A 25806-nucleotide genomic window follows, 5' to 3' on the forward strand; every position below is an offset into this window, starting at 1 on the left:
TAAAAGTTCAGTTGCTCTGTCTAGTCTTAAAATTTTAGTAATTTCCAAAGTTTCAACCACCGTTCAACTATTTCTAAAATTTCAATTACTTAAGCAACGTTTCTAAAATTCCAATCGCTTGCTCTGCGAGATTTCTAAAATTTCAGTCATGCTAGGTTAGTTCTAATATTGCAACCATTTCTAAAGTTTGAACCCCCGCTCAACATTTTCTAAAATTTAAATCACTCAAAAGTTTCAGTGGCTTTTCCAAAATTTCAATGGTGAATGTTGATAACCACTTCCTGAACTTTGCCAAGCAGCCTCCTTTTCCACCATTTCCCCGAGAAAGTGAGTGCAGGTGGCAGCATGGCTGGCATTATTGCTTCAAAAAATCCATGACCCCGGATATGCAAAAAAACTCAAAAAATGAGAAATTTCTAGAAAAATTTTTTTGGGGTTGAAACAACCTAAAAAGCTTTGAAATACGTCCGCAATACCATTTGTGGAGTTTCCGATGAATTTCAGGCCCGTACCTCTCAAAAAGTTTCAAAAAATCCATGACCCCGGATATGCAAAAAAAACTCAAAAAATGAGAAATTTCTAGAAAATTATTTTTTGGGGTCTAAACAACCTAAAATGCTTTAAAATACGTCCGCAACACCATTTGTGGAGTTTCCGATGAATTTCAGGCTCGTACCTCTCAAAAAGTTTCAAAAAATCCATGACCCCGGATATGCAAAAAACTCAAAAAATGAGAAATTTCTAGAAAAATTTTTTTGGGGTTGAAACAACCTAAAAAGCTTTAAAATACGTCCGCAACACCATTTGTGGAGTTTCCGATGAATTTCAGACCCGTACCTCTCAAAAACTTTCAAAAAATCCATGACCCCGGATATGTAAAAAAAACTCAAAAAATGAGAAATTTCTAGAAAAATTTATTTGGGGTCGAAACAACCTAAAAAGCTTTGAAATACGTCCGCAACACCATTTGTGGAGTTTTCGATGAATTTCAGGCCCGTACCTCTCAAAACTTTCAAAAAATCCATGACCCCGGATATGCAAAAAAACTCAAAAAATAAGAAATTTCTAGAAAAATTTCTTTGGGGTCGAAACAACCTAAAAAGCTTTGAAATACGTCCGCAACACCATTTGATATTCGCACAGTCGAGCACACAGCCATACTTCACGAAATCATAGGGTGGTCGCAATAGACAGGTATTTGGATCCACCCCACGCCTTGAACATAGGAAACCTCGTATTCATTTTCACGAATCACGTGATGTTTTTAGTCAGGAACAACAATAGAGGAACATACTTATTCCACTGACTTATTCAGGGAACAGAGTTATTCTTGACACCGCCATGACTTTCCTATATGCTGGAGCAAAAAAGGAGGCTGCTTGGCAAGTTCAGGAAGAGGCTATCAACATTCACCATTGAAATTTTGGAAAAGCCACTGAAACTTTTGAGTGATTTTAGAAAATTTTGAGCGGGGGTTCAAACTTTAGAAATGGTTGCAATATTAGAACTAACCTAGCATGACTGAAATTTTAGAAATCTCGCAGAGCAAGCGATTGGAATTTTAGAAACGTTGCTTAAGTAATTGAAATTTTAGTAAATGTTGAACGGTGGTTGAAATTTTGGAAATGACAGGAATTTCGAGAATAGACAGAGCAACTGAACTTTTAGAAGATCACTAAACTTTTAGAGAGTTGGTGAAATTTTAGAAAGAGCTATTTTTGGCGGTATATGCGCGCCATAGTTATTGGTGGGCTAATCTATTTTCACTAATCTATTAGAACTGCACATATTTTTCTTTAGAACAGCATACAAAAGAATTTAAAACTGCACAATTTGTGTTGAACCGCACATTTAGAAAATTCCCTGTAGCATGTGCTTCCCGGAACTGATTGTTATTGTATGTAATTTAATAATGTCATCGTCTTTATCTGAATCTTTGTACTCTGTTGTTTGTACCGTATGTCTTTTGTTCTGTTTCGATGTGTTGATTAACAAACTGTGATGTTGTTTAGAATGATTAGATCTAAATTGTAAAGTTCAGTTGTTGGATTGAATATGACATGAACATATCGTATTTGTCTTCCTCGCTACATCCCGAGATAGAGTATTTGTCCTGTCTGCGAAGCAAAGAAATTAACTAACGTAAATCCTCGAATAAGCCCCCACGCTCGAATAAGCCCCCCCCCCCCCTCGAATAACCTGAATATTTATTTTTCACAAGGCTAGAACATGCTCAGCTGCAGATGAGAACTTTGAAAAAAACAAAAACATGTCAACAGAATAAAACTATGCAGGTTTGCCCGTAAACGCTAGCAGTCATTGCTTTATTTTAAATTCTATTTCGTCATCGGTCCCAGCTCCCTACAGAGCTGCACGAGATAGTGTGCCGCAGTGCATGTGAACCAGTTGTGTGCAAATGCTGAGGTAATAAATGCTTTTACCTTCCCTTGGAGCAATCTAAAGTTTTATTCCTTCCCTCCATTTAGCTGCATTCTCCTTGCCCTACAAAAAATTCAACAAGATCAAGCAACCGGAATTCTTGTAACCCCAAACTGGCCTACTCAACCGTGGTTTCCCATTCTCAAAAAGATGCTGTGTGCCCCACCAGTCCATCTAAGACCCCGTTTACACTGTCCCGGGACAATTTTGTACCGTTACGGTTCGCAAGTGTTTACACTGTCGCGGTTCCAAATTGTTCCGTTTAGCCGTTCCGTTTACACTGTACCGGTACGACCTTAATTTAATGGTAGAACATTGTTTAGAAGAAGCTGTATTTAGTCAACCAAGGCTTTTATTTTGCCGCTGAAGTCAACAATCGAATTTTTATTGTGAGTTAAAATGGAGCGGAAGACCGATTAAAACTTTTCTTGGACGTAAGACAAGGTGGCTTTAATTTTCAGTGTTATTTTAGACTACAAAACTGCAAAGTCCAATCAAGGCTTGGACTGGGAAACACTACAAGCCTTTTCTGTGGTCGTCTTTTCTTCAGAATTTCCTTTTCTTCAGAATTTGAGAACGTAGTTACGCCACAATCAAAGCCTCGATTACCTGAAACGGCCATACAAAAGACCTCTTTGTGAATCCGTGACAAAATCGTCTCGGATAGGTGTTTACACTGTCCCGTTCAAAAACGGAACCGTGACGGTACAAAATTCGTTCGCTTTCAAAGCAGGGTCAAAACTGTTCCGGATAGCAGAGCAAAATCGTCACGGTTCCACAGTGCTAGTGTAAACGCAAGGGCGAACCGCGACAGTTTTGTCACGGTTCCAAACTTGCACGGGACAGTGTAAACGGGGTCTAAGACCAAGAAAAAATCTGTTGCGGTTACCAACAATGCCTCAATTACAACATCCGCTTCTCCACAAACTGCAGTTAATGGTTTGTTTAGTATCCGGGAAGCCCTCTCATTGCAGGGTTTCACGACCCGCTCTGTAGATATCATTATGGCTTCGTGGCGAGATTCAACTCAAAAACAATATGCTACTCATATAAAACGCTGGGTTGACTTTTGTACTCGACATGGCTGCAATCCAGTTCAAACAAATGTACATAATGCTGTGCTCTTTCTAACCTCGCTTTTTGAATCCGGCCTCTCGTATAGCTGTATCAACACCGCTTGTAGTGCACTAAGTTCCATATTAAACTCTAGTAATGATGAAATATCTTTTGGAAACCTCCCGATTGTCAGACGTTTTATGCGAGGTGTCTTCCAATTGCGCCCCACATTTCCGAAGTATAACTCTGTTTGGAGTGTCCATACTGTGTTTGATTTCATTCGCTCTTGTCCGTGCGTGGAACAACTGACTCTTAAAGACCTTACTCTTCGATTAACTTTTCTCCTATGCTTGCTGAGTGGTCAAAGACGACAGACAATTCAAGCCTTACGTATTGATGCAATGGAAGTTACCACTTCTAGCTACGTCTTTCACATTGTTCATCTGTTAAAGCATTCTCGTCCAGGCCATCATCAAAAACCACTTCGATTTGAAAAGTACTGCGCTGAACCAAAGCTGTGTGTGTATACCCACCTAGCAGAATACCTTAAACGAACAGAAAAGCTACGTTCTGGAGTTCATCAGTTGTTGATAACTCATACACAACCGCATCGCGCTGCTGCAGCTGACACAATTGCACGTTGGAGTAAAGCATTCCTTGCTCTTGCAGGAATCGACACAACTATGTATAAATGCCATAGTATTCGGGCCGCATCCACGTCACAGGCTGTGCGTTCCAATAGCAATCATTTGGCTGATGTTCTGCAAGCTGCAGGGTGGTCAAACGAACAAACTTTTCGCCGTTTCTATAATTTGCCTGCAGAAAATAATTTTAATTTTGGAACAGCATTAATTTCCAGTTAATATGCTTTCTTATGGTTTCTTTTCCAATTAATATGCTTCCAGTATCGATTTACATGCAATGGCGCCTCTTCCCTTTTCTACAATCATAGTGGTTAACCCTTTGATGCTTGTTCTAGTTTTCTACGTAAATGTCTCAATGACTGCTCTAAAATCTCGTGCAGCTCTGTAGGGAGCTGGGACCGATGACGAAATAGAATTGTAAAATTAAACGAACCTACCTGTAGGTGAAGTTTGATTGTAATTCTGTGAGTCATCGGTCGCGACCGGAGGAGCTGTACGCCCTCCCAGTATTTCATTGACCCCGCCCAGTTCCTCCTGTCGCTTGTCATTGATCCATTTTACTCTCTCAAGGCTGGTTCACATGCACTGCGGCACACTATCTCGTACAGCTCCTCCGGTCGCGACCGATGACTCACAGAATTACAATCAAACTTCACCTACAGGTAGGTTCGTTTAATTTTACAATTTTACCCAGAAAAAAAATTTCTAGAAAAATATACAGTATGTAGCTTCTCAAATATTTGCAAAAAACCACTCTCTAAATAAGAACAATTTTAAGAGCATTTAAGCCTAAAATTATCAAATAGTTGAAAACATCAAGGCTCGGCAAAAATATCTGGTTCTTATGAAAAATAGAGTGTGTGCGTGTAAATTTAAGTATCTTGCCACGTCTATTTAGGTACTCTTCAACGTAAGCATTCATAATCCATGAAAATTGGAAAGAAATTGCTGAGCATTAACAGATAATTTCTACAAGAGACAATGCAAAGTTGTCAGAAATAAATAATACAAAAACCAGTTGAATACCTTTTCTTGTTATTTTCGTTTTTTAGTTTTTTCCCTGTAAGCAGAGCAGCTAACGGTCGGTATACACCCCGTTTTTTCAGAAAAACGAGGTAAGACATTCAACTGATATTTGTTATAAATAGTAGCTACTAGTGAGTGATTTCTTTAATAGGAAATTAGATTCTGTTTTGGCAGTTATTCGCATCTTCAACCTACCCCATTTAGAATATGCCTGCGAGGTTTGGTCCCCGCACACAGCTGAATTGAATCATAGAATTGAAATGGTACAGAGAAATGGAGCCCGTTTTGTAATGGATGATTATCGTCAGCGGTCAAGTGTAACAGAATTATTGTTACATTTAAAATGGGATTCACTCGAACTGCGTAGATCATTATTTCAGTTAAAATACGTTCATAAAATGTTTACAAGCCAGGTTGCTTTGAAACCCCTTGACTTTTTTTCATTGGCAGCTTTTAGAATGACAAGAGGGTCACACTCAAAAAAGATTATGCCAAAATTTGGAAGAGTTGATGTTGTCAAATTTTCATTCTTCTTTTCCATCATACCCATTTGGAATAGCTTGCCTGATACCATAGTTAATCAGTGTAACTCAGAATCCTTTCACAGTCTATGTAGAAACCATTTCAGCAAACGATAGATGCGTAGACATTTGTATCAACCCGCAATGGATCGTTTAATGTAATTTTGATGATGATGATGATGATGACTCCGGAACCGGAATCTAAATCTGATTCTCACTGGCGGACTGGCTACCTTGACCCTTCATTCTGACGTTTTATGCTCTGAGGAATGTCAGACGAAAAAGCTTTTAGTATGTTGCAAAAAGTTTGGTTTTTTAAGCTGTTTTCAAAACAAAATATGTTCTTTTTAAGGATTTCAGAAAGTCTAGCAGAATTTGCTGATCAGGAGGTCAATCAAAGGGCGCATCGGGACATTTCCCGTCTCGGTGGGTCAGTCCGCTTCTGCGCAGACACAGAAGTTCTTATAAAACGTGTAACTTGCTACAGTTAGTTGAATCTTTGTTAGTTAGCAAAGCTTGGCAACTGTACTGCAAAGCTATTTTTTTGCAGGTGGTGGAAATCTTTTCAATAGTAGAACGTAACTGGGTTAATAGCCCTCTTGTGTCCACAAAAGCTCTAAAAACATTCCTTTTAAGCCTTTAGAAGCATTCAATTTCGAAAGTTTACAAGAAACTTCCTTAGCAACACCGTGAAACGCAGCAAAGCAGGCCTTGGTCTCACTTAAACAAGAATGAACGCACTAAAGGCAATTGCTGCAGCTATAGTCTTACTTTCAACAGCAACCGTCTTTAATACCTTCCTTGTTAACAGGGAGAGCAGGGACAAAAATGTTTTCTCAACTGAATACATTGGCAGAGGTTCCGTTTTGCAGTTTCCTTTGATGTCAGAGAGAGTCAAACAACCATGCTGCAAATGGGATGAGGATATTCTTGGTAACTTTTTTCTATCATAGTTAGATTTGCTGTATTAAATTTTTCTTTGCTTTTGAAATTAGTTCACCAACAAAACTTTGGTTAATCAAACATGCCCTCTTACGAAAAAAATTTTTAATCAACCTTTTCTAATTTTGTTTTCTCATTTTAATTTTTTTATTTTGTTATCAAGATACATTTTCAAAACTTGCGAAAAAGTGCTTTGACAAACGAAAACAGCGATAATAGACATAGACAGCAGCGATAAATTTCAAATTAAAATGCAAACTCAAATTCATATTCATGTGATCAGGCAACATACTCACAATTCAACGAATACAAGATAACCAAAAAGATATATTAAAACCAAAAAGGTTTTAGAGCCCAGTGGCCTGATACTTAGATTACGATTTTGGTGCAGACTACTTTTTAGGCGTTCAACAAGATTTTCATTAGGTTTAGGATGAAATTGATTCATTACGGAAAATGATTCAATTCGGAAAATGTCTGGATAATGTTTTCCTAATCAGAATTTATTCCTTCAAATTTTTATCAAAATTCTTACAATTTAATTCTCTTAAACAGGCTTCCGAGCGTAAAAAAGTAAACACGATAAAAAAGTAGACATAATAATCCCTATATAATTGCATTGCATGTCTTTTTTTTTAATTTTCGAGACGACTTTTTTTATTTTAAATCAACAAGTACAGTACAGCGTTCGTAGGCTCGTACATGAGGATGCCGTACTGTCTGCAATATTGTATACGTCGCATATGTCGATACGCAAAAATACACACGAAGACTAGAGGAGCACTTGTGGCGCTTCTTTTTGCATAAAAATTTCAATCTTTGCGCGAAAAAAGTTACCGGCACTTTCAGTCTGAATTTTGAGAAATGTTCTCGATATGTTGAGTTACGCCTGTAACTAGCACTCGTGCAGGTGCAATTATTTTGGAAGCTCGTTCATTTTTAGCACAATTTTCTGGCGTTTTCTCACTTATAATTTGTCTGGCCTGCATAGCAAGGCATGTTCACAATATTGTCAAAGAGTAATGATTTTACCAAGCCTTCTTGGATTGAATGGAGATCCCAGAAATGTTTTCCAGAACGGTCTGGTATAACTTTGAATAATAGAAGATGCAATTTTAATACGCGTGTGATTCTTAGGGAATACATGTCAAAATGGACCTATATTCACATTACATTTACATTTTTTACGTTATTAATTATTCAGGCAAGGTAGCCTTGTGAGTCCACGAGAACTGCTTTTCAGGGGGCCGTTACAAAAACATTTATAAGGAAGGAGATAAATACTACCAAGTAAGAATGGTCGTTCATAGTTAGTTCTTCATTCTTCTCTTTAAAGGTGGCAAGGGAAGGGAAGGTGCCTGTTTGGCATCAGGTTCAAGTTGGTTTTAAAGCTTAGGTCCACGAAAAGAAATTTGGTTATGAAAGGAAAAAAGCAAAACGAGATCATAGTTATGGTTACAAAAACCGTAAACACCTACTGACAAGGATCTGCTGACTAGTGGTGATATAGCTTTGAATCCTGGTAAATCTTTTCCATAAAAAACAATTTGGATGATTTTACATCCCCATAGCGATCAAAGTAACCTTGCTGCACGGCGAGCATTGCTACCCTACCAAGCAGGCTCTGAAGTCCAGGACATTTTCAAAACACTCGCCGATCAAGTACCGCGGAGCGTTGAGAAAAGTGGGGGTCTAAAAAAAGTGGGGGGGGGGCTAGAACTGCATGAAAAGAGGCTTTACTGGTATTACTTGCTATTTGTCATTTTTTGCAAAAAGTGGGGGGCTAGAGCCCCCAGCCCCCTGCTCCGCGGTGGACGGGACAGACCGAGTGGGAAAGGAATAACACAGCAAAAACGCAATTCTGCAAATCCACCTTCACGGAAACCAGCTATTTGTTATTACTGTGGATTCGATTACCCTCATCGAAATAAACCCTTCCCTGCCAAGGGAAAAGTGTGCAGTTACTGCAAGAAACAAAATCACTTCATTCGCTGTTGCAGACAACGTCAGAAAAGCCAACAAAACCGCGAGAAAGTAAACTCAGATGGCAAGTAAACAAGGCAATACCAACTCAGATGACAGCTCAGAGGAATATGTTTACTGTAAATGGCTTTGAAAAAAGTCAGAACGTCAGATCCAAAACTTTACGCTAAGAAATATATATACCCAGTTGTGGATCAAAATAGGCCAATCAGAAACACGAGCACATGACTGTGAAGGTTGACCAATCAGATCGAACGAATACACAAAGAAATTGGAGACTAAGCTCAAAATCAATGGACAGGAAGTTCGGTTTCTCATCGACACAGGAGCGAGTGTCAACATTCTGGATGAAAAGTCGTTTGACAGAATTACTACCACAGGGAAACCAGTCACGATCACGAACTCAAACACCAAAATCTTTGCCTACGGATCAAAAGCACCACTCCAGCTAATAGGCACTTTCGAAGAAACTGTTAAACAAGTAAAAAGATTTCTCTCGCACGATTCCACGTTGCAAAGAATGTAAAAGGGAATTTGCTCAGTTCTCAAACGGCTCAAGATTTGCACCTATCAAGATAAACATAAACAGAGTGCAACAAGAAACAAAACAGCCACACAAACACATTCAGCCCAGCCCACGGTAAATTCACCAAACTACGTCAATCATTTGTTGAAGCAGCGCAAGAAAATTTTTAAAGGCGTCGGAAATTTGAAAAACTTGAAGTTAAGCTACACACAAATCCTGCAATCAAACCAGTCATCCAAGCCCAACGTAGTATCCCTTTCCACATACGAAAGAAAGTCGAGGAAGAACTAAACCGACTCGAGGAAGATGACATAATCGAAAAAGTGCAAGGAGCCACACAATGGGTAAGTCCTTTGGTGATTACCCCGAAGAAGAACAGCGAAGAAATTAGAATTTGCGTGGACATGCATTTACCTAACACCTCAATTTTACGCACAAGACACCCTATGCCAACGACAGATGAACTGATTGCTGATTGTAACTGTGCGTGTCATTTTTCTAAACTTGATTTGAAACAAGGATACCATCAGCTGACACTGGCAGAAGAGTCGAGAAACCCAACAACATTCACAACACACAAGGGACTCAGGAGATACAAAAGACTTTGTTTTGGAGTAAACTCAGCAGCAGAAATTTCCCAGAACACAATTTCTCAGACTATTCAAGATATCAGCAATGCCAAAAACATGTCTGATGATGTAATTATTAGGGGAAAGACCCTTGAGAAGCACAATATTGCATTAGAGAAAGTATTGCAAAGATTCGTGGAAAAGGGAATCACTTTCAATGAAGGGAAATGCCGTTTCAACAAAACACGTGTTCAATTCTATGGCCTAGTCTTCAGCAAGGAAGGAGTTAGCCCCAACCCAAGTCTTGTACAAGATTTTGCCAATACACAACCACCAAAGATTGTTAGTGAAGTCCGTAGCCTACTAGGAATGTCTCAATACTGCGCAAAATTTATTCAAGACTATGCATCAATCACAGAGCCCCTGCGAAGGCTGACACAGAAAAATGCACAATTTCAAAGGGGAAAAAGCCAACAAGAAGCATTCGAGAAAATAAGGAAAGCTCAATTATCGGATCCAGTGATGGCCTACTTTGATATTGCCAAGCACACAGCAATCACTACAGATGCCAGTCCATATGGAATTAGTGCAATACTGTCTCAAACATCGACACCGGAAGCGACAGATCACAAATCGTAGCATATGTATCAACATCGTTGACACCTGTCGAACAGCGTTATTCTCAGACTGAACGAGAAGAGCTAGGACTAGTATGGGGAATTGAACGTCTAAATCTATACCTTTATGGAGCAGGAAACTTCGATGTCTTTACAGATCACAAGGCACTGGGAACAATCTTCAACAATCCAGTTGCCAAACCACCCGCTCGTATCGAGAGATGGCAATTGCGACTGCAAAACTACAGCTTTACCATAAAGTTTAAGAATGGATCAGATAATCCGTCAGACTACCTATCAAGACATCCAGCGTCGCATCGCTCGGAGCAAGACACAATTGCCGAAGAATATGTAAACTTCATCACCAGAAATGCCATCCCAAAAGCCATGACATTGAAAGAAATTGAGGAGGAGACGGATAAAAGATAAAAGGATAAAACCCTCCAAGTTGCAATTGACCTGATTCGCAGAAATCGATGCCATGAAATGGCTAAAATGCCATCCCAAAAGCCATGACATTGAAAGAAATTGAGGAGGAGACGGATAAAAGATAAAAGGATAAAACCCTCCAAGTTGCAATTGACCTGATTCGCAGAAATCGATGCCATGAAATGGCTAAAATGCCATCCCAAAAGCCATGACATTGAAAGAAAGTGATGAGGAGACGGATAAAAGATAAAAGGATAAAACCCTCCAAGTTGCAATTGACCTGATTCGCAGAAATCGATGCCATGAAATGGCTAAAATGCCATCCCAAAAGCCATGACATTGAAAGAAATTGAGGAGGAGACGGATAAAAGATAAAAGGATAAAACCCTCCAAGTTGCAATTGACCAGATTCGCAGAAATCGATGCCATGAAATGGCTAAAATGCCATCCCAAAAGCCATGACATTGAAAGAAAGTGATGAGGAGACGGATAAAAGATAAAAGGATAAAACCCTCCAAATTGCAATTGAGCTGATTCGCAGAAATTTGATGCCATGAAATGGCTAAAATGCCATCCCAAAAGCCATGACATTGAAAGAAATTGAGGAGGAGACGGATAAAAGATAAAAGGATAAAACCCTCCAAGTTGCAATTGACCTGATTCGCAGAAATCGATGCCATGAAATGGCTAAAATGCCATCCCAAAAGCCATGACATTGAAAGAAATTGAGAAGGAGACGGATAAAAGATAAAAGGATAAAACCCTCCAAATTGCAATTGAGCTGATTCGCAGAAATCGATGCCATGAAATGGCTAAAATGCCATCCCAAAAGCCATGACATTGAAAGAAAGTGATGAGGAGACGGATAAAAGATAAAAGGATAAAACCCTCCAAATTGCAATTGAGCTGATTCGCAGAAATCGATGCCATGAAATGGCTAAAATGCCATCCCAAAAGCCATGACATTGAAAGAAATGAGGAGGAGACGGATAAAAGATAAAAGGATAAAACCCTCCAAGTTGCAATTGACCTGATTCGCAGAAATCGATGCCATGAAATGGCTAAAATGCCATCCCAAAAGCCATGACATTGAAAGAAAGTGATGAGGAGACGGATAAAAGATAAAAGGATAAAACCCTCCAAGTTGCAATTGACCTGATTCGCAGAAATCGATGCCATGAAATGGCTAAAATGCCATCCCAAAAGCCATGACATTGAAAGAAAGTGATGAGGAGACGGATAAAAGATAAAAGGATAAAACCCTCCAAGTTGCAATTGACCTGATTCGCAGAAATCGATGCCATGAAATGGCTAAAATGCCATCCCAAAAGCCATGACATTGAAAGAAATTGAGGAGGAGACGGATAAAAGATAAAAGGATAAAACCCTCCAAGTTGCAATTGACCTGATTCGCAGAAATCGATGCCATGAAATGGCTAAAATGCCATCCCAAAAGCCATGACATTGAAAGAAAGTGATGAGGAGACGGATAAAAGATAAAAGGATAAAACCCTCCAAGTTGCAATTGACCTGATTCGCAGAAATCGATGCCATGAAATGGCTAAAATGCCATCCCAAAAGCCATGACATTGAAAGAAAGTGATGAGGAGACGGATAAAAGATAAAAGGATAAAACCCTCCAAGTTGCAATTGACCTGATTCGCAGAAATCGATGCCATGAAATGGCTAAAATGCCATCCCAAAAGCCATGACATTGAAAGAAATTGAGGAGGAGACGGATAAAAGATAAAAGGATAAAACCCTCCAAATTGCAATTGAGCTGATTTGCAGAAATCGGTGGCATGAAATGGCTAAAATCCAAGATCCTACCATCAACAGAAGAGATCTCAAAGTTCTTTGCAGCATCAAACAGGATCTGACTGTCACAGGAAACATAATTCTAAAGAGCACAAGAATCGTCATACCACAGACACTACGCCGCTAAGCTATAGAACTTGCTCATAAACCAAGACATTCAGGGACAACTAAGTCGAGAATGTTGCTGCGCGAGAAAGTATTGTTCCCATATATCGATAAAGCAGTGAAAGCATTCGTAGATCAATGCACTGCTTGCCAAGCAACGGGACATGAAAACAGCAAGGAACCGATGCAGTCAATAGACCTACCACCAGCACCATGGCACACGGTCAAAGCGGATTTCTTTGGACCAGTACCATTCGCAGAATACTTGCTGTCTGTCATTGACACATACAGCCGTTTTCCTGAAGTCGAAATTGTTAAATCAACGGCAGCAGGAAGCATCATTCCAAAACATGATCGTATTTTTGGAACACACGGGATTCCAGTCAAATTTATATGTGACAATAGTCCACCATTTAACGGAATTGAAATGGAAACATACATGAAAACATGGGGAATTGAATTCAAACCAGGAACACCACTATGGCCTAGACAGAATGCAGAAGTAGAATCTTTCAATCGACCTCTCAAGAAACTACTTCAAACGTCTAAAATTGAAGGAAACGATTGGAGAAAGAAGCTGCACTTATTTCTCTTAAACTATAGGTCAACACTGCACTGCACAGCCCAAGTTCCAACAAACATAAGCTTGTCAAACGAAATGATAGCAAGGCAAAAGCCAAAGTCTACTATGACAAACGTCAGCACACAAAACCATCCGACATCAAAGAAGGAGATCTCGTACTCGTCAAACAAGAGAGAAAGAACAAACTGACAAGTAAATTCGATCCGAAGCCATATCGCATCATTGACATCAGAGGAACTGAAGTAATCGCTGAAAGAAGAAGTTTTATAACTCCTTTGAGTCAAAAATCGATTCAGAAACTGATGATGATAATGATGATGATACAGTTCATACAGACGTACGTCGATATCCAAGGAGATCACGCATGATGCCTATGTATTATGTTCAAGCTATCACACACTGAAAACTACTTTATTAATAAATTACCGATGTTAGTAACTTTGGTTTTTGAAGAAGAGGAGAGATGTTATGGACTCCCTATGGACACTATTGTTTTATTATTTATTATTGTATATCGGACTAGCCAAAGTGAAGGTTGATGTTATGTTCAAGAGATATACAAGAGTTTCTTTCCCGATTTATACACTTACACTGCGGGCAAACATAAGACATAATACGCACAAACAATGTCAAATGGAAATCGGCCTTTTTTGATCATTTCGATCCTATTTTCCACAGTGCCTCTCATATCTTACTCCTATGTTCTTGTATTGGGTCTTGGAAACCTCAAAATGTGAATTTCAGCCACCGATGATTATCATTATTCCATGAATCAAAAATTTGTTTCACGATTGTCTCACTTGATTGGCAGGACGAATAATTCATTCTTGCACATAGCATACGAAGTTTCTACAAAACCAAAAGGTCATCTTGAGAGAAATATCTCTACATGAATTTTTTTACGCTTGGGCGAAAAGATTCCAGTATTGTTTAAAAATAAGAAATAATCATGAACCTTTTGTAATTTTCATCTTTATTGATAAACATTGATAACGTGTCTGTTATTTCTCACTTGATTAGCACGATGAATAATTCATTCTTGCACATGGCATACGAAACTTTTACAAAACCAAAAGGATTTCTATTCCAGGGATTTCAGATAAAACAATATGATTTTCATCAAAGGTGTACGATATTTTCATAGAGCAATTTGACCCTCGGATGGGCTTCTAAACTTAATTTGTCCAATATTTAGACAGAGGAATACACTACAGTCATGCATTAAGATGGTTATCTTGCCAAAAATTGGATGAGCAAGGCGTTGCCCTAGAAATTATACTTTAAATCATAGTCTTTCTTCCAAATTCTTTCGATAAAATCTAGGACCGGTGCTAGCTATCTTGCTCAAGGGGGAAGCTCAAGTCACATTTGTCGTAAATATTGGTGAGCCATGCTTTATTTGCTGACAAGTAGGAATTTTTTCCGACAAAGTACCCCCACATGACAAAAACTTGTTCTTAAATGAGAGTTGTCACTCCAAACCACCACACCTCACACCCCTTACTACGCCCTACAGTAGCAACGGCACTATGGTTGATCACGTTTTCAACGTCATGCTCAAGTTACATTCAGCAAAGAAAGATTAAGCATTATCTCTAAGCTTCAAAACTTCATTTTCAACAGCTCTGTTGTCATGCCTCTATTTCTTATTTGGTAGGAAGATTGAAAGTCGATCTCAGTGATGTTGATTTGAACGAGCTAGCAAAGAAGAATGGATTTCTTGAAGTCAAGTTCGGTGGGCATTGGAAGCCATCTGAATGCAAACCAAGACGCAAGGTAAACTCAAAGATTACATTTCAACAGTATTTTTTAACTAATTGAAGCTATAGATTATTTTGCTTCATGATGCACTACAGATACAAACAGATAACAAAATGCCTTTACTGGCACAAAAAGTGGTGTGGAATAGTTCTGCAAAAGAATGGACCTTTGCTACGTAAAGACACAAAGTAATAAGATTATAGCAATTTTTGAAACGATCTTTAACAATAGTGCAAGTATACAGGATATGACTATAGGTGTGGTATAGGGTGCGGTCTTGGGTGTGGCTTCTTGAAGTTGCCTACAGAACAGCCCCCTTTCTAACGTTTAGGGACAGTACCCTGGTTTTGGGGCTTTTTGGGAAGAAAATTACGAGCAGACTTAATAGGCACATTGAAATATAAAAAGATACTTGCACAGTTTAAAGCAGTTTTTAATTATATTATATTCTCACTGTGTAGAAATACTTAAAGAAACGTTCATGTTCTCGAGTCGATACTCCAATTTCAACTAACTATTTACATAACTAACATGTGGCTAATAAGCAGACATAGGGTGTGCATATCACAATATATCAAATGACTCCATCATGACATTGTACAAGACTTCAAAACAGACAAAGTCTTGCATGGTCAAAACTAGGTGCCCATAATCTAGAAGTAGAGACAGATCGATTTGGCATAAATGTATATCTAGATAAGAAAGGTATCCAAGTTTATCGACAGGCTCGTCATTTTTAGATAACGAATTCTTTTTTTATAATGGCATGACCAGTGGTTTCAAACAAGAGATGCTACCTCATAAATGCACTCCAATTTATAGCTCAAAATTCAAACAGCTAACAATTTGGAATCAATTTGGCTTGATAGTGAGTTATGAGGACTCAAGATGTTTTAATTTAGTTGCAAAATTTGTATTGAAATGCTTTGAGATGAGATTAAGTACTATTGGCACAGTACCAATGCCCAAAAAGGTTCCATCCATTGTGTTTATTATCATGCTGAATTTAATATGTGGTAGTCGTTACTTTTTTATATATATACAGAATTTTGCTGTCTTAGTTTATGCTGATATTAGTGCCAAACGAGCTGCTTTCGTTGTAATTTTACTCATGTTATGTCACTATCGTGATTATGTCAGAGGCCATCTTGTCATACCAGTTGCGTAACTAGAAGTTTTCGGTGGTGGCATAGATTTGAACTAATTCCCGATAGTTTTTTCATTAATAAAATGACAGTCTTGGCATGATCTTTTACAATTTTTGAAAATCTGTATCATTTAAACATAATGAAAATATCAAAACGATTTCATACAACACCCTAAAACAGTAAGGGCCTTGGCATTCAAACATTGCTAACATGATTTGCCTGCCTACAATATTTTAATCAAGAAAAATCTTTGGAAATTTACTATAGAGGAACATTTCATTTCATTTTTAAAACACGGGAGATTGTCTTTGATTTCTTTCTCTAACGGTCAGAAGCAACAAGTGGATTATATCGGCAAAAGAGGACCATGTCTCGCATGCCAATTGCAATCTTTAGCTTATATAATTTCATTTTGAACATTAGTATTAAATTATAAGATGATTTACAATTTTTCATTTACTGCTCCTGTTATATGTATATATCAGATTAAGTGTTATTCTAGATCAGGGTTGCCAGATATTTGGAATTATTTGAGACAAAATTTTTTAAGCCACGGCAAAACGACTAAACACTTCAATCAACATTTCACTCAACATTTGTTCAGTGAAGTTGAGCAAAGTTTAGCGAGGGTGGCAAAACGTGACTAAACTTTTCATAGAACTTTACTCCACATTTTTGAACTGCGATCTGTGTAGAACACTGTGGGGTTGTTATCATGAAAGACGTTAACGGGATAAAAATAAGAATTTGATGACACGAAAGGAAAAGAAAATACTTTTTAGCGAATTGATAACAAAGATGACGGTTGAAGACATAGTAGCGTACAAGGAGATGAAGCAAATTTCTCACAAAGGCATTATAGACATTTTGGGTCACAAACGGACTGACCGAAAAACCCTAGAAAACCTTAGATTTCCCACAGCTACGGCGCTATGCTAGAAAACAAAAGTTTAATAGGCGGCAAAACGACTAAACATTGGCTAAACAGCACTAAACAATGCTAAACATGGCGGAAAATCGAATAAACTTTCCACTAAACTTTTCACTAAACAAAAGTTTAATGAAATGTTTAGTAAAATATATAGGGCATTTAGTCATTTTGCCAAGAATTTACGTTTTACAAAAGCAATGGCGTAATCAATATTGGCTTGTAAGTGGCAAAAGCTTTCTATGCTTTCTTTCTCAATTGTTTGTTTTCTTTACTTTGTTTCTTGTCTCACCCTTTTCCAATTTAGTGGTCATTCAAATAAAATTTTCAAAAGTACCAGTGCAAAAACTTTCGTTTCCTTTGAATATCGGTGGTTTAAACATCCAGCCAAAATTTATTCAACCTTTGCTTTTAGGCAAAATTTTGGAAATGATTTCCATGTTGGCCCATGAAATTGTCACCAACCTATCTGATTTACCTTTCAGGTGGCGATTATAATTCCATTTCGCAATCGTGAAAAACACTTGGCCATTTTACTGCGATATTTGCATCCAATTCTTCAAAAGCAAAAACTAGAATATAGGATTTTTGTTGTTGAACAGGTAAGAGGCTAAATTCACCTTCCCAACTGTTATCAATGAACTCACAAGTTCATTGCGATTTTGAAGCCCCTATAATTATGAATATTGTTCTTGGGTGATGCTTGATTAATTTGAAGGCGCAAAGTATTACAGCAAATAGAAGATAGAGCTAAAATAGAATTAAGTGAAACAGATAAAATAGTTATTATGCTAGGCTCTTTTAACAAATATTTTTCTTTTACTTCAATAAAGTTTCAGCAAGTTAAATGTTTTTGGCAGCTTTCTTTGTTGAACGTTTGAAACTTCTGATAGATAGCTGCCTTTCCGACTCGTTTTATTTTACATAGGAAATTTAAATAAAGTTTTTATGTCAAATTTTTAGGATGAGAAAACATGATAGTTTCCTCGTCTTTATAAAGTTAGAAGAAAATTGTACCCAATGAATTTACGAAAAAGAAAAAATATTCTTTTTAAAGAACGCACTATACGTAGAAGAACATTGAGGCTCCATTTTCAGAAAATCTAAAAACACCGTAAGAACATGCCCAACCTTAATGGAGAATTAGAAGGAAAAAGGTGATGTTTCTTGGAAACTTTCCATCATGTTTACTTAACAAACTTGATTTCATTAGCTTATCAACTTCGTCACTAAAATGATCAGACAAACCATTTTTTAGTTGACTTAGAAACAATTCTATGTAGTTGTAGAAAATCAATGTTGAAATAAAAACAAAGTTGAGAACACCCGAGCCTCTAATAATCCAACAAATGAGAGCATTGCACATAAAAGAAAGTAATTCAGAAAAATTGACTATTGCTGATTTTCCATCTAAAAGTAATGAATTTTTATTAGATTGACGACAAGCCATTTAACAAGGGCAAGATGATGAACGTTGGATTCCAGCATTCGCAAAAGTATAACGATTTTGACTGTTTTGTCTTCCATGATGTTGATATGATACCAGAAGATGACAGAAATGACTATGGGTGTCCCTCAAGTGTGAGACACATGGCACCAGCCGTTGATAAATTTAATTACAAGTTAGTCTTATTCAAATTCCATCTTATGTGTAGTCAACTTTTTATACGAAAAATTTGCTGGGATCTCCAAAAGAAAAATGTAGCAAATTTATTTATGTCAAATATTTTCAATGTATATTATTAAGAAATTAATGGTAAGACGACGAAGACGGCATATTGACTCAAAGATTATTGTTGTATATGATATGAGCAAGGTATGAGTAGATTTTTGATATAGCTGTTCTTCTAGGGGGTCGTGTTTTGACGCTCGCATATTTGATAAGCCAGTAGGTTTGCTTCCAGTTGTTTTTTAAAGCAACCAAGAGTTGAGGCCTCTCATATATCAACAGATGTGTCGTTCTATAATTTCAGAGCCGAGTATTTCGAGTATTTCGTATATTCTGTATTTAGTCTTAGGATCTGAAGATCTTGGCAGTTTCTTGTTGCATAGCCTAAGTGCGGTAATCTTAGCTCAAATTTATCCCAAGGACTTTCACGGCTGAGTTTATTCATTATCTTATACGTCGTATTGTAGACGTAAACAATGTCGTCTCAATAATCAATTTTATGAATGTATTGAATGTGCAGAATCCATGTAAAGCTTGCCACATCTTGGAAACAATCAATGTTTTGAGTCATCTGTCAATCAACATTAGCCAATCAATAGCATGAGTGTGTTTGCATGCCCACTGATTGGTCAGTTGTTGATTGTCAGGTGGCTTAGGCCACTTCAGCTTCTGTCGATTGCCTTTAAGGCAAAATTTCTTTTCTTTTGATGAATTTGTTGTAGATCAAATTGTCTGCAGTTGGTTCATCTTGTGCTAGAGGTTATAAGACACTTTTTACCATTTTCAGTTGCACCCGTGGTGTAAGACAAGGCTGTCTTTTAAGCCCAGTGTTATTCTTACTGTTTGTTGATGATCTGGGTGATTTCATTATTAGAGCATCTCTTGGTGTTTCCTGCCCAATTGTAACTGTAAGCAATTGTAAGCAAGGAATGAATCCGACAAGAAAACCTCTTTTGACAAATGAAACTATGTTCCATTTCAGATTATTCAGTCCATATCTTTTTGGAGGGGTGACGTCATTCAATAAGGACAAATTTGTTAAAGTGAATGGTTTCCCGAACAGGTACTACGGATGGGGTGCAGAAGACGATGATATGTTCCATCGGTGATAATCTTTTCCCAATATTTCAAGATAATTTTGACCATTTAATTTTAAAGTAATGTTCATGAAACGTTCATTCAACAGAAATGTTCATGAAGAATCTGTCCCTAAGACAGGAAGTCAGCAAGGCAAGTACAGACATGTATTTGTTGAAATGTTGCTTGTCACGAATTTTTTTTAAACAAAGCTCCCCTTTGTTTAAAACCTGGACCGCCGAGAAAAGCTTGTTCTTCTGACTTTGAAATAAACTTTTCTTTAGCCAACATCACCGGTACATCTTCAAAATATTTAATAGCTATTTTGTCTATCAATAACGTATTTTCGTTTGATTGTAGAGTCAGAACTCGAAGATTGCGCTTTTTGCGGCCAGCAATGGAGTTTGGGCGCTATACTATGATAAAACACCAAGAAAGCGAAAAGAATGCGCATGCGTAAGTGATTAATTTGACTATATTCCAACTTTACCCTGTGCCTAAAATTGGTCCGATTCTTGATATCAGTGCAAAATTTTTCACAGAATTTCATAAAATTCCAGTATAATAGAAAATAGATTAAACTATACTCCCTTTCAATGCAAAGTCCTTTCCACTAATCTGAAGAGATCAACGAGAATTATATAGGGACTGTACTCTGATATCAGTATGATCGGGGATTCTATGTTTCTATGTTTCTATGTTCTATGAACATATCTGCCAAATCCAGAAAAAGCTTGTTATTTTTACAGGACAAAAAGCTATGCACTCGCGTCAATGCCTTTCTGTAACTATTTCCGGTACCAAATGTTTAAAACTGCTTTCTAAGAAAACCAGAAAAATTAAATCTATAATTTGCTGCTTAGAATTATCAGGTTCTTTTCAAAAACCAAGTGAACTCTTTAAGTATAATTCACTTAAATAGTTAGCTTCTTTCCTAAATAGCTTGTAAAATTTTGCTTCCCAAAATTTTTAATTATTTCATCTTTTGGAGCTAAAATCAACAAACTTGATCTTACCCTTCTTTCTACTCACCTCCTCGATAATTTCCCTTGTTAGAGCTTTGTTATAGGTCCTTGGACCTTTCCTTATTAACTTAGCTAATTAAAAACCCTTTGTTATACCCTATACATTTATATCATAAATAAGTTCTAAGTACTTATGAATTTGAACGTTTCTAAATGCAACACTTCGGCTTTAAAAAATATTATGCATTAAATCTTCAAGCATTACACAAACACAACTTACTGATTTATTTATTAGAAAATTATTTTTTCTTAGAAAAAAGCTTCTAGAAAAAGTTGAAAAATATATAGATAAAGATGGCCTGAAATCTTTGAGGTACACTGTGGTGGCTACAAGAAATATGACTTTGTATACAAAGATTGGTGTTGACTCACAAATGACAGAAGAGGAAAAGAAATTAACGACAGCCAAAGGAAAAAATTGAAAAGTATCAATTCGAGCCAGCAACTTAAATTGAAAATTTTATCTGTAAATCTTTAAATGAATTGTAAAAACAGAATCGTTTGAATTTGTTATTGGTATTAATTTAAGCAATTTCTTCTATGAAATTAAGTTTCCATCAGATCATTCTAACGAGTCAAACCCAACAGACATTTTGCTTGCACGTTTGGCGTTTTACAATAGTCGTGCATATTCCAAGTCTGTCTATGTCAGAGACTTCTTGATACTGACTGATAAATATACGGTCACGAGATTTGTTCAACGAGTGACCTTTCTACATACTGCAAATATGTTTTGGCGCTTCAAATTCAAATGATGTAGTAAAGGCATTGACCATTTCTAGAGCTTTTCAGTCAACCAAGCATTCAAAATAGGAACTGTGATTCATTCTTTGAACTGCTGTTTGAATCCAGGTTCAAAGATATTGGCAGTCACATTCAAAAACTTTGCACCTACTTACTGAAAGAGCTTTAGATAGATCATCAAATCTTTGCCAAAGCTACCATAATATTGAAACATTTAGAGCAAGCCAGTTAATCAAAATTAAGCCAAAATGATCCTCAAATTCGACAATCCCACTTCGAATTCAAATTTTTCTGATCAAGCCTGTCCCAAAGATTTTATCAATCTTCAGTTTTTGCTAAATTGTCTACAAAGCACAAATTTTTTGACTAAAAATTACAATAGGCCGGTTCCCACTTGAGCGAATTCTTCAGCGAATTCACCAAGTGCGTTTCCATTCAGATGGAAGTAATGTTTCGCTGGAAAGTTGAGCTTCTGGCAACTTTTATATTCCGATAGCTAATTCGCCTATGCCCGGGAAGAACAAGACATTCTAATCGCTGACGAATTCGCTGAAGATTTCGCTCAGGTGGAAACCGGCCTTTAGGCTGATTGACCGCCATGTTATCCGGACTTGAGTCATTTTATGGTCCGACAAGCGTGCAAAAGTCTCAAGACTGAGAGTATATGTTTTTTTAGGTTTCGTTAGCTATGACAACATTTTTTAGATTCGTGTAAATAATCGTTTTAAGTTTTAGAGAATCGCATTTTCAAATATAAACTGTTAGTAGCTTTTATGGCATGATCATTCTTAATCAACCTCTCAAAATTTCGACAGTCCCGGAGGATCCCAAGAAAGTCTCTGCATTCGACTTAGTCATTGATTACTAGGAAGATAATTGCTCTCACTAACTGTTTCTTAAAATAGTACTTGTGTTTTAAAGAGTATTTGATGCAATTTTTCCTGTTTAACGATGCACGTATGGGAGTAACATCGCTTTGAGAAGCTTTCCAAGGGGCAGATGGCCACATGTACGTCTGTGCAACTGTTCCGACAAACGATAATATTTTGCCAAAACTGTAATTCTTCTTTTGTTTGCAAGTTTCTCTGGCTTTTGCAGAGAATTCAGCTGCAACATTTGGCTAATCTTTTTTCAAATTATTCTCAGAAAGCTAAGCGTGTGTTTGAGTCGGTGAATTGCATGCTCAGTGAATTTAGGAAGTTGCTAGATGCAGCAATTCTTGTAAGAAAACAGCGCTTGATAATATTGTTCGTAATGAAGTTTGCTGATATCATCGTGTCCTCTGGTAGAAAAATTTAGTGTACAAGAAACGGATAAGTCGGAGAAAAGCTTATTCTGAGTGCCGAGACTTCGCATATTCAAAAAATTACAGGAAAATGAGGCTAAACAGAGACAAATCCATCGATGATTATGGAGGTTGTACAGTTTCAGGAAAAGGGTAAATTATCAGTACTAATTTTCACATTTAAGCCATCTTCAATGTACACTAACAAAAAAGATGAACTGTAGTTTGACAACACAGAATTCCTAATATTCATTGGGCTTTGATACTAGGGTTAATAAAACTGATATTTTTCTAGTTTCATATCTAAAAAAAGATTGAAGAAATGCATGATGTTACATATCAAAGAAAATCAACGGTTTAGGCAGCCATCAGAGTGTTTTGTAGGAGCTGCTACCGGAATGTAACATATTAGTAAGCAACGGTAACTAGATAGGCTCAGTATAACTACGTTTTCAAAGTTATTCCGCAAACAAAACGTAACTTTGCTGGTATTTGCCTTTAAAGTGCTTTGATTAAGAATAGAGTATGTTACAAAGTAAATTTATTTTTGCTGAAAGAACAATCTAATTGCGCAGAGCATCGAACACCTTGTTACGTTGCTAAGCTCTTTCTGAAATTTATTCACGTATTTGGTTCTGTCAAATCATTGCTGGGGAAACTTGCAAAGTTCTCAACGAATGTATTACTAAATGTGTTTCTTTGCCTTTTTCCCAGGCTCATTCGAGGAACGGTTGGCAAGCCAACATCATTTTTCGTTCATACGGCGACCTTAGATCTCCTATATCTCAGCTATGGGATAAAAGGCCCTTTGAACAGCGAGTTGCCACAGCAGTCGCTCAAATCTGATATTTATTGCATTGAGCCAAACCTGCATGGTGTTGTATACTACGCGACACACCCAGGGCTGTATCAGGTATCTATCAAATGGAACGGAAGAGATGTATGCGGATCTCCTTTCAACGTCAGTATATGCAGCGTGAGCCAGGAAAGCTCGTCGGATGAAAACGACCAAGATAAAAACACTTCCCTTTCAGACTCAAAAACTACAGAGTAACTTGATGGTTTGGAGAGATTTAGTTAGAAATTTTTAGTAATTCATGTTTTTAGTAAAGCAAAATAATAACATTTTGAACTGACCCTCCCCATCGTATTATTGATGTAGAAAAACATTTTTCGCTTCTTCGTTTTTCCTTAACACACTTTTCACAAGACAATCGCAATTGGAAGGCCTCTTTGAATTCGTTATTGGGTCACGTGTCATTAAGCCGTATATGTATTGTGATGTATTAGTAAAGTAAATAGAGTTCTTCCTGCTATGTCATTTATTTCAGTGATTGGTTTTGTTGGTTTCTTTCTTTCCCTCGTTCTCGTTCTGTTTCAGGAATTCCACTTATTTCTGTAAACGAGGCTAAGATTTGTCATAGATCTAGCCGTTAGCAAAAATCTCGCTTCGCTGAAAGCAGTTTACTTTTATTTGAAATCGGCTAACGTCATTGATTCAATTATATTAGGGGGGCTGTTATAACAAGTGACGACTCCTAAAGCGATTTTTAGACCAGTCGAAGCTTTGGAGTCAACTGTGTGGGTGGAAGAGCGGGGAATAAATAGGCCTTGCGAAAGGATTTAATTACAGAGACAATGATTTCCTTCATTTGATGTTCATTTAATCAGCAATAACGCATTTTTTTACAAAAACCAGAAAACCATCATACAAAGCTTTACAAAAACAGAACAAAAATTATATACATTACAGAGAAAAAGCGAAACAGATATGATAGCGAGATTATAAAGGACCAGAGTTATCCTATCACAACTTCATTTAGGGGGGTAGGGTTGAATAATTTCTAAGGCAACTGCTTAGTATCAAAATTGTTGGATTGCTAAACAATCTAGGTATTTTGTGTTTAGGTTGTTCTATTCATTAATTTCAAAGGCATAATGATCGTAGGATGTTTCGGATTAATTGTTTGCTTGTCATGTTTTTAGTTAACGAGCAAATCAGAAATATAACTAAACAGTATTGAGATTCAAATGTACAATGTTATCAAAAAAGGTTTGAGCGGTTTGTTTCAAATTTAAACAAGAATCATTTATTTTTCTTCAAATTTTCTTCAAAAATACCTTCCATAAATAATTTGGCAATATTTTACAGAATTCTTTTGCAGCAGTGCTTCAGGTTTTTCTGATTTTCCCACAAAATGCAAACCAATGATTAAATTTTCTTTTAACCAAAAATCGGAGAAATGGCGAATACATTTTCCTGCCTTAGGCTATCGTTTGCATGTCGCCATTTTGCCCTACCGTTTTCCATACCTTTGCTACCCTAACGTATGTTTTATTTTCTATCTTGGCTAGATTGGCGCTTTATATTCCTCAAGCTATTTGTATCTATTTTATTGTAATTGATATCTTCTCTGAATCAGACGGTTTATAGGTAATTAATGGAAAGAAACAACTATTTTCTAAAAGGAGCGTTTTCAGAAGCTCTAAGAGTTTTCGGAAGGTTCCTTTTCAGCCCTTCCTCTTCACTTCCAGAAATGAGATTTCCATGTTGTTTTATTCAAATTTTCTTCTCTAAAATCAGAAGTTTCCTTCTGATTTCCTTTTTTGTATATATGCGAAAAATTGCTCAAACAAGTTAAAATTTGTTTCAAAATGCTTGCCTAGCTACAGAATGTTAAAGTGACATAGTGCTTCATTAGGCTGACGAAATTCTTCCAATGAAATGGCACTCACAAGTCATAACTCAGTCACTCAGCAAGGCGAAGAAACAGATTCAAAATAATAATTGCATTAGAGCATAGGAATTAGACACGGGAGGGGCACATAAGACAAAAAAGAGGCACTTCCATGAGTATATATATAGAACAAAGCTACCAGTTTTAAAAAATCGAGGCCATGTGCCCCCTGT

General features: G+C 37.1%; 1 protein-coding gene across 1 annotated transcript; it reads left to right on the plus strand.

The window, feature by feature from the left end:
- Window positions 1–5928: 5928 nt before the first annotated feature.
- LOC135689760 (beta-1,4-galactosyltransferase 1) lies at window positions 5929–24780 on the plus strand. Its single transcript, XM_065207093.2, has 8 exons — window positions 5929–6619; window positions 14916–15034; window positions 17581–17697; window positions 18530–18717; window positions 19747–19869; window positions 20202–20297; window positions 21120–23048; window positions 23610–24780. The coding sequence occupies exons 1-7, from the start codon at window positions 6418–6420 to the stop codon at window positions 21286–21288; spliced, it is 1014 nt and encodes a 337-aa protein (XP_065063165.1). The 5' UTR covers window positions 5929–6417; the 3' UTR covers window positions 21289–23048; window positions 23610–24780.
- The last annotated feature ends 1026 nt before the right edge of the window (window positions 24781–25806 follow it).

Source organism: Rhopilema esculentum, chromosome 5 (genome assembly GCF_057945365.1).
Source record: "Rhopilema esculentum isolate cy_ngs chromosome 5, ASM5794536v1, whole genome shotgun sequence".
NCBI classification, from domain to species: domain Eukaryota; kingdom Metazoa; phylum Cnidaria; class Scyphozoa; order Rhizostomeae; family Rhizostomatidae; genus Rhopilema; species Rhopilema esculentum.

Coding starts and splice junctions, on each gene's coding strand:
- LOC135689760 (XM_065207093.2), top strand. CDS start 6,418: ATGAACGCACTAAAGGCAATTGCTGCAGCTATAGTCTTACTTTCAACA. Junction 6,620..14,915: donor ATGGGATGAGGATATTCTTG/GTAACTTTTTTC, acceptor CTTATTTGGTAG/GAAGATTGAAAGTCGATCTC. Junction 18,718..19,746: donor GTTGATAAATTTAATTACAA/GTTAGTCTTATT, acceptor GTTCCATTTCAG/ATTATTCAGTCCATATCTTT.